Source organism: Podarcis filfolensis (assembly GCF_964270895.1).
Source record: "Podarcis filfolensis genome assembly, chromosome: 9".
Classification (NCBI taxonomy): domain Eukaryota; kingdom Metazoa; phylum Chordata; class Lepidosauria; order Squamata; family Lacertidae; genus Podarcis; species Podarcis filfolensis.
In genome coordinates, this window is record NC_139610.1 from 36,425,344 (window position 1) to 36,435,532 (window position 10,189).

The following is a 10,189-nucleotide window of genomic DNA, read 5'->3' on the forward strand; positions in this document are numbered from 1 at the left end:
AAGTCCCTCCACATCGCCTGCTAGTTTCAAATGGTAATATGTCAAGACCAATGCTATCAATACTTGCTGAGATTGCTAATAAATGCAACAAAGCAAAGGTTTCCTTACCATGGAAGCCTTCAAGTACAGTCTAGGGATTGTAATTGCATTCAAAAGCCGAATAGCAGGCTCACATGAGGCCTAAACAACAACCAAATGTGCTTCATACAAAGTGACAATCTGTTTTGAAACGACCCTTTCAAAAGGAAGGTAACCGGAAAATTCAGAAGTGTACTTTTTGTGGGGGTAGGAAGGAGGAGAACCAAAGATTTAAGGCTGCCTTGTCTAACAATTAGCTTCTACTGCATTAAGTTAAAAACCTGTGTAACCTATAACTGGGATTTTGAATGCCAACATGCAAACCTTTTAAATGATACTAAATGAACTGGATTCATACAGGACTGTGTGCAGTCTTTCACACATAAAACATACTCCATGGTTGCATACTAAGTGGAAACAGAGATAGATAAATGACTTCTTTTGTAATTTTGCTTTTTCCAAGTCTGTTCCAAAGGATATTTTGATTTCTAGAGATAACAAATGCTTATAAAAATGACAAACACAACAAAGACTAATACATTTATAATGACACACGTGATCATGGAGTAGAGTCTACTTTCATCAGATATATCATTATGATGTTAGCAATGACAAGCTTGCAATGCTAATTTAAACAGCTTTTCATGGAAGAATCCTCTAGCCTTTCAACCAGTCTTGCTCTTTTTGGATTAGGATTTTGTCTAAAGCTGCTGCTGAGGACTGTTAAGTTAATGAAATATTACTATTGTAGTATTAAATTACTAATTCATAAAACAGTAAAATGTACACATAGTATCTTTCTTAAAATTTAGTATCATCATTATGAAGCATCTATTTACACTTTATTTCTTATAAATTGTATGCAAAATCATTGGGGGGGGGGTGATCTAGTCTTGTTTACCTTATTATTGCAAACATGGAGTTGAAGTTCTTGCATTCCCTGCAGTGCAATGCTATCTTAATGAAGTGCTTAATTATCTTCATCCTTTTCAGCTGGTTGGTTTCTCGCAGAATCTCAGATGCCACCCAAAAGGTTTCTTGGTTTATTACTTCTTCAAACTTTTTCAAGTTAGTACAGCTAGACTTAGATTTCAGTTTAAACAAGTCATCTATGTATTCTGTAGGTTCAATGTTACGGAACAGTTCAAAGTTACGCATAGAGAGTTGGGTTGCCACCTCAACAGTACTGAGTTGCAATAAAGAAATTTGACTCTCTCTCAGCAATTCCTGAGCATCTTCATCTGAACACAAGGTTTCTGTCTCCATGTTGTTCTTCAGATAATACCTGGGAGAGGGGGGAAGAGGGAATAAAGTTTTCTAGAAATGAAAACACTAATAGTAATGGAAAGCAAAGGTAGCTTGCTTAGAATTTAAAAATCAGTATATTTAAGAAGTACATTCAATTATATTCTGAAATGGCAGATGATGTACGAGTCTCACCTTCCACTAAGCTGTATTCTGTCAGCAAGCTTGGAAAGTTGATCTGGAAGCCTCCTCTGCTTGATTACTCCCTCTGGAGTGACTGAAACTTCACATAAAGAATATGCATCTGGGGTGGTGGTTAGAGCAAATTCTCGGATTGCTTGAATAACCACTTCCTTTGCAGTTGTGTCCTTACTGATCATAATGTAGCGGCTTTGTTGGTCTGCCTTAAAAACCCTCAGAACCTGGTCTGGTAAATCTGTAGGGAGGGGGGGGAATCCTATTACAGCATATAAACCATATAATAGAGTAAAATTATTTATTTTTCAGCCAGTATCTGAATAGGAACAGATACACACTTAATTTTCTTTAGTTGCCATCTTGCTCCTGTGAAACTGTTCTAGTCACTATCCTTCTTTTGGATCATCATTCTTTTTTCTGCCAATGATCAGAAGTCATTTCCAAGCAAAGCAAAATGGATCAACATGCTGGCTTTGTGCCGTAAACGTTTATAAATTGCTAACCACAAAGTATATAATCAGTGCATTCAGCTTTGATACTACTGACTGCATACTGACATGCTACTAAATTGCAGTTTATTCTTAAATGAATGAATCTCAAGCTTGCCCCTCCCTCCATTCCAATGGGGACATGAAAATAGAAAATACAAAATTACAAACTGTATTTTTTTATTAACCATAGTATACTGAACCAAGCCAACTTCAAATAGGAGAGGGCATGAGTGATTAAGTAACCTTCATTTTAAGTCATTATGAGCTCATAAACCAAAGTATGCCTGCCTCAGTAGTTGCCCTACAAGACACTCTAAATACTCATTAGTGCCTGTATGGCCCCAATTTTTTAGCTTGCTATATAATTTCCTGATGACTGGGTGGTGATGGACCTTTATTTCTTAGCACTTATCAAATATTATTGTTTCAAACTGAAAGGAAGGTGTCCAGGTCAACCAATAACTTAATGTTTCTTCAAAACTCTGTTTTTTGAAGTAATTATGTAAACAATCAAGAAAAGGTTGTGTCATCAGGTTTTTATAAATTATTCATCTGTCAACACACACAAAAATTCAGTTTCCTTCCTTTCCTTCCTCTTAAAATACTGTATACATTGAGTGATTGACAATGGCAATCTAGAAAAATGAAACAATTCAAACAAGGAACAGCAAAAGGGGAGAGGTTTATATTGGAGGTGAAATGGATGCCATAAGCAAGTTTATTTTTACTTATTGCGGTTAATCTCAAATAAAAAACGTAGCACTAGAAATCATAAAAATGTAGTATGATGTAAAGTATGGGTACAGATTTAACCCTTGCCCCAAATAAAGTCCCTTATTCCCCTGCTCTTTTCACCTACGGGGTGGGGCGGGATCCATGTTTTGCAAAGCCAGACACACACACAAAACCCACAGCTGCCTTTTGTTGAAATGAAGCTGGCAGTTTCTGTTGTTTTTGCCTCCTACTTATTGTGTGAACGAGAACAGTAGGCTGTAGGAGAGAGCAGTGTTCAGCCCTCTCACCCGCTCTTTTCTTGCTGGTTTCTGCACTAATAAACAAACCTCATCACACAATCAACTCTATTCCCCAGCAACAAGGGATAAAACCACATTGTATCCATTCACGTCCTTGCCTGCTCTCGATTATCCTCCCCAACTTCATCTTCAGTACCTCCCCCTTAGTTCTGTTGACATGTTACCAAACCACTGGTTACCATTTCTACCAGTTCTCTCCCCCTTTCTTCCTAACTCCAGATGCATCACAGCTACATCTCCACCCACTGTGAAATTTAAGTGCAGATTAGGGTATATTTGAGGTCTGCTGGGGATTGCTTTCCTCCAAGTGGCTTCCCTGTAAGACTAAGATGGAATAGTTGACATGCATGATTGCACTTGTAGGTGTGTGAACCTCTTTATATCTTAATATATTAAACCTTTGCTCAACTAATTTGTAAAGACCCCTCTACCTGAACTGCACATTTCCTCTTAACAAATTCAACTAAGGAAAATGTAACCTCTAGTAAACATCTTACATAAGATTGCAACCTGAAGCTTACAGCAAGGCTGAAATAAAAAAAGGCAAGGCAATAATCTATTCTCTGGTTTAAAATGCCAGTCTGGCAAGACACTGAAAAGGATATCAAAGCTTGGTTTTGACTTTTTCAACTTACAGAACAATTGTATAGGAAAATGTTATTGCAAGTTCATGATCTCTATTGCCATGAACATCCCCACACTGAAATGTTGATTTACAAATCCACTTAACACAGCAAGCATTTTTTTGTTCCTCCCTAAGCACTACTCGGCTCCTCCAAGCTCTACGGAACAGCAATTCTGACAGGTTGAATTCTTTCTGCTCTAGTACATTCGATTTCCTGAATGCCTCCCCCATCTCCAACACAGTCCAAAGTAACAAGAAAACTATTGAGACTGTACATTTTCTGAAGCTTCAAGTATGCATTGTGGCTTAAGATTATAGCCCAACTTTCTTTAAAGCCCTCAAGGGAGCATTATACGTTAATGTTAAATAAATAGAGTACAAGAAGCCAATTCAAAAACAAACACCACAAAGAAAAATGCCTAGCAGTGTATACTAGAAGTGATTTTAATGAACTTGTACCATTTTACTTGGTTGTAAACTGCCTGGTATGTATCTTTTTATGACAGGTGGTATAAAAAGGGTTTTCAATAGATAAAATAATAATACTAGTATGTAACCATCCACAAAGTAATATCACACAATATAGTTACTTCATTTCTCCTGTTTATAAATAAGCAATACTTTGTATACTGTTCACTAATACTGAATCTCTCTGCTTCTGAGAATCTATATGCCCACGTATCTTTCAGGCCTTTCATTAAATGTGAAGCTTATTGACCGCATGTGTCTCCTTATCAGTCTCCTAACTCCATGTTGGAGAAAATCATTTTCCTGTCTTATTACCTACACCCCAAGACATATTCATTTAGAAATTCTACCTTGAATTGTTCTACTTAGTTTTGGCTGCTTCTCAACTATTTTCAGGTTCCAGGGACAAACTACATCCATTTCCATTACCCCAGTCCTTTTAACATTGGTTTGCATGCCCTCACTCTCTGCACAGTGACAATGATAAATAAGTGTTAACTAATAATAATGGTACAAATGTATTACAGAGTATTTCAGTAGATCAGACTATGTGTCCTAAAAAAGAAGAAGTATTTTTATGTAAAGCAGACATGGAAATCCCAACTCGTGGAACATAGTTTTTGTACCCATTTACACCTATCAGAAGTAGCCCAAAGGACACCCATGAAAATTTGAGACTTACCTGGGGTTGTGTTGAAATCTAAGATGCGGTGATGTGACTGCATTAAGTCAGGATTGCTTGAAGACAGTGTTCCACTGACCGGCAGAGCAGGAGGAATGTGCTTGGACTGCCTCAATCCCACAATGCTGTCATCCTGAGATTGGCCAATTCCAATATCGCTACGACGATGGGAAAAACAAAAGTATTTAGTGCTTTTATATTATCGTGACCTATATTGCTTTATTTCCCCCTGTATTTCTGATTTCCACATAAGCCATTCATCTTACAGATTTCTAAAGTATAAGCATTGCTTTGGCAAACTTACTCAACAGGAAGTTTTAACCAAAGCCATATTCACTAGTAAGGTACCAGCAAGATTGGAACTGTTACACCTAAATGTTGATTATAAATAAAGCTCAGGATTTTGTTTTTAATGTATGCAGAATACATGAAAGTATGTGATAAAATTTCCAGCAGCCCTGCCCCCTTTTTTTGGAAAAGAAATGTTGATGTATTTATTTTATTCTTCATGAACCATTTCTACACAGAGATTCAACTCGCTATTGGGTAATGGTATTATTTATTAAATTTATATCCTGCTCTTCCTCCTAATGGAGCCTAGGGCAACAAACAAGTGATAAAACATTAAAACATCTTAGAAACAATTCTAATACTGATGCAGATTTCAAGGCAATAACCAATACAATAAAACTACAGACTGAGTTGACATAATGGAAAACACTCTGCGGTGCTGTGCATCACACTCACTTGTATGGTTTCTGAGGCAAGATACTGATGCGGGTTTTGTCTAGTATCTTCTTGAGCTTGTTTCGCCCACCAACAGTGTTGGCTTTGCTCTTCTTGGTTACCTTTTCCAATCCTATCACCTGCTCAACATCAACTCCAAGATCTGGTATGGAATAACGGCTTGCTTTTTTAATATCACCAATTTTAGGAAGATGAGGAGCGCCGTTTCTTTTCTCCTCTGACAATCTTGTTAGAAGTTCCTTAAAAACTGCAGAAAAGACGGAAAACACATAGAAAATAAACTCAAAAGAAATACATCAGACCCTTCTTGCACAGGCTATGAAAAGCAAAGAGGCATTTCACATTTGAACAAAATCCATGCTTGGATTAACGATACTTCTAAAAATCTATTCCTGGGCATAGAATTAAGCCTCAAAATAAGTTGTTCACCTTATACCTAATAAAGAGAGTTTAAAAATCCATACATAGCTAAAGAGCAAGGGCACATTTATGTCAGAAACAAGAAAAAAGCTATGGCATATTTCCTTCCAGAAGGTCAACTGAAATCCTACAGTGGCAAGTCTAGGAAAGCCATAACACAATAGTTATGCACGTTGTCTCAACATATTCAGAGGAATGCTGCGAGGTACAAAGGTCTCTAAGAATGATTTTCCACGAACAGTTTTAGTAACTTTACGCTGCTTCCAAAATCATTTCACACTAAGGGTCTTGGCTGTAGTTACTTTAGAAACATTATGCAGACATACATATTATCTTATGTATGAAGTTAAATTTCATTACTGCAATAGTCTTTTCTGACCTTAATCTTTCCTAAACTTCAAAAGGGAACATTTGTAATTTAAGGTTACAATTCCCACTTAAGAGGAAGTAAACCCCACTGAACTAAGTTGGACAGCAAATACATTCCATTTCTTATTATGATTTTTTTATCAGTTTTTAGCATTGTTATAAAATATTATAACATCTGTACATTTTGTTCTTATACAGCAGTAACTATGGAGACTGAAACATTTATTGCAAATGTGGATGTCTTGCTTTCTACCTTCAGTGAATCTTTTTCCACACCGACCTTGCCTGTGGAAATTCTGTTCTGCACAATTTAAAGATGTGTTCTGGAATGCACCGTAAAACATGGTCAATACTCATCTATGGTTGTGCATTGCAGAAAAAGATGGCAAGTAGTGAACAAGCTGTCTTTGTGCTTTTAAGGACATCCCGGTGAGGGTACTCCTGGTCTCATCGCAACACAATTCTAAAACCATTGCATTATAATAAAAGTTACACTTAAACCTATGGCTTTAAACTTACCAAATAAGTTAGTTTTCACAGTGATAGACAAATGTGTGTTATTTCGAAGAATTTCCATGGCTTTAGACAGCTGAATGTTTTCAAAATTTTGGCCATTTACCTCCAATATCTAGAAAGAGGAACAAAAGGATTGAATCCTGGCAATTCATAACGATGAAGAGTCTCCACTACAACTATTTGCATTCCAAGAACCTGATGAAATTTAATTTACATACCTGATCACCACGTTTCAAGCCTGCTTCAGTGGCTTTGCTACCTGAATCAACACTGTCAACAAAGATTCCAAATCCCTTTTCAGATCCTCCCAATAATAAGAAAGGCAAAGGGGCTTCCCGAGATGGCTTTGTTAATGTTATCATTCTTCGTTTAGCTTTAGCAGCACATGCAATATTTAACAGCCTCAGATGTCCACCCATTTTCTGTAGGGAGAGAATCCAGAGCCATTTGTTAGATGTAAAGTCACCTCAGTGTAGGACAGCAAGTCTCTTACTTTGCCAATAATCCATACCTCTCTTTCTAAATTGTTCTCAAATTCTTCCAGAAAACGAGTCATTGCAGAATCTCCCTCAAAATCATTGAAGTGATTGTTCACCCACAACAATACTACCCGTGTAACCTGAAAGAAACAATATAAATTCTTTATATAAATGCAGTTTTAAAAACCCAAGGAAAACTATTTTTCAGCTGCTTTCTTATTTTAGACATTTCCCCAACACCATATACTTCAGTATCTGATCTAGTGACATTTTTTTTAAATTTCTAGAAGTCCACCAGGTTAAAAAAAAGAAAAAGCAAGAAACTGGGTTTTAAACATAAAGCTTCACATTTGTACAAAATCCTTCACGTACTTCTTTTCAGAGAAGAGAAACCTGTTATCCTACATTTTTACCACAGGACTTCTATGCAAATAAGAAACACTACCATATCTCTTCATGAAACTATAGTGTTGAAATGGTAGCAATTTAAAAAGAATTGCTTCTGAAGCAATAGGCTCCAAACAGTTAACTGTCTTACAAAAATAACAGATTAAAAAATAAATTTGGGTTACTTTTTCTTCTTTTTTAAAAAGGCCTAAAGGCCATTTCCAATTTTGCATGTTTCTGTAATATGCTTTTTAGCTATGCTACCTTAGTTCAAAAGGAAAACTTTGCTCCTGCTGTGTCAGCAAACCGAGTCACTATCAGAAGCCACTATTCATTATATAGATTTTAATAACATGGAATCAATACAACTACCACTTCTATGCACTAACAAAACACAAAATTCAATGCAGTCTTTCGTTACAATGAGTTTAAAGAATCCATAAATAGACCTTGACAGGAACCAAAATTCCGACAATGTGCTGTTGAGAACCCGTTACCCTTCAAGTTTCTAAAATCCCTGTTCTGCTACAATGCCACAAATTTGAAAGTAACTGCTTGAATTCTTAGACCTAACATGAATTGAGGCATCCAAACACAGAATTCTAGAATTGTAGAGTTGGAAGGGACCCCAAGGGTCATCTAGTCCAGGTACCAGCAATGCAGGAATATTTTGCCTAACATGGAAAGAAAGAAGCAAGGGACTTTGTAGATCACAGAGGTCTGCTCCCTTCTCCCCTGGATAACCCTGTTGGATCTGTCAATAGATCTTTATCTTCATAGCCATTAAAGGCTAGAAACAATCTTTCAGGATGCTGAATTCTATGCACCATAAATTTAGTGCACAGCTGAGGAACTGGACCTGGCTAGTGTATTGTAACCTTCCTTGCTCCAACCCATTGGCCAAGTGGGTGGTGGTGTCCACCTGTAAATCACCTGGTATCATTATGATGTCAGGTGACAACCTGAAAGGAGCTCACAAAGCCCCTTTGAAAGCCAGTTTTCGGCACCAATCAGTTTACAAGCTACCCCCTTGACAGTCCATTTGCTAGTGGTCTGAATATAAGCCGCTTACAAACATATTCCAAAGGGTGGCTGTCAGCACCCAACAGCTGATGAGAGCTGAGAGCCCTACCAGCTGCAGTAGGGAGTTCCTGATGAAGTGCAGCCAGTCAATCTCAGTGAAGCTCCCTTTTTGAGCACTGAAGGACAATCCTGTGTGTTTCTGAATGTGGTTGTCAACTCACCACTCTGCTGCTTCCAGCTGGGGCCTAGGACTGCTCTGCCCATTTCTAACTCCAGTTAAAGCTTTTTAACCTCTTTCACATATTTGGCTAAAATCTAGTCAGACATGAATGTCAAATGTGAAAACTTTAATCTGATTAACACAAACAAAAGTTTTTAAAACTGATTTTCAGGTCCAGATGAAGATGGGTACATTTAACGCTGTGGTCTAAACCACTGAGCCTAGGGCTTGCTGATCGGAAGGTCAGCGGTTTGAATCCCTGCGACGGGGTGAGCTCCTGTTGCTCGGTCCCAGCTCCTGCCAGCCTAGCAGTTCAAAAGCACATCAAAGTGCAAATAGATAAATAGGTACCACTCCAGCGGGAAGGTAAACGGCGTTTCTGTGCGCTGCTCTGGTTTCGCCATTAGCAGCTTAGTCATGCTGGTCACATGACCCGGAAAAACTGTCTGTGGACAAACATCAGCTCCCTTGGCCAGTAAAGCGAGATGAGCGCTGCAGCCCCAGAGTCGTTTGCGACTGGACTTAACTGTCAGGGGTCCTTTACCTTTTTTTCATTACATGCATTGCTACAAGTAGTGAAATAGACATAGGTGGCCAATCAGATTATATACATTCTTTTTCTCCTCCACTGAAATGTTATCTCCAGTGGGGGGGGGGAATATTGCCTGCTTTGTTGTCCAATTAAACTAACCGATACCACTTTACAATTTGTTTAATTAGTGTATATTAAAATACGGTCATATTTTAGAATGTCATTATTAATGCAACCTTATCCCTGAGGCTAGGATCATTGAACCACTCCAATAACTTCTTCCCCACTTCCATCGGGCTGGAAAGAAATGTCCTGTAGGTCAACAGGAAATCCTCGATAAATGTTGGATCAACCACTGAATGTTCTTCCACCAAATGCATTGTCAACCTTTCCGGCGTTCCCTATAAAATGTAAATGTTCAAATATCAATACACATGAATGCATCTCAGCTTGAGCCTTTTTTTTTCCTTTTTTTTTGTGTCTCACTGAAGTTAACATACATGTACTGGACCAGATTTACACAAAGTACCATACACAGCAATTAAGAATAGTTCTTTGGTAGTTTTTCTCATTAAAAAGTCTGAAAAAAGATAGCATCTGTATAACATTAGGATATAAATCAAAAAGACTGTGGTTTGAAAGAAAAGGATAAACTGCTATTAGGTATATTATAGT

General features: G+C 37.6%; 1 protein-coding gene across 12 annotated transcripts in view; it reads right to left on the reverse strand.

Annotated features, from left to right (window-relative positions):
- RAPGEF2 (Rap guanine nucleotide exchange factor 2) overlaps window positions 1-10,189 on the reverse strand; it is a 160,656-nt gene that overhangs the window by 19,331 nt on the left and 131,136 nt on the right. For all 12 annotated transcript variants that reach the window (XR_014552130.1, XR_014552131.1, XR_014552132.1 and 9 more), the window contains 8 exons: window positions 9,751-9,915; window positions 7,385-7,492; window positions 7,092-7,295; window positions 6,877-6,985; window positions 5,569-5,815; window positions 4,822-4,979; window positions 1,519-1,759; window positions 980-1,363 (listed from right to left, as the gene is read on the reverse strand). Coding sequence is in view for 8 of the 12 variants with exons in the window: in XM_083630985.1 (XP_083487111.1) it covers window positions 980-1,363; window positions 1,519-1,759; window positions 4,822-4,979; window positions 5,569-5,815; window positions 6,877-6,985; window positions 7,092-7,295; window positions 7,385-7,492; window positions 9,751-9,915 (1,616 nt within the window). In the remaining 4 variants the exon portion in view is untranslated. The remainder of the gene's footprint in view (window positions 1-979; window positions 1,364-1,518; window positions 1,760-4,821; window positions 4,980-5,568; window positions 5,816-6,876; window positions 6,986-7,091; window positions 7,296-7,384; window positions 7,493-9,750; window positions 9,916-10,189) is intronic.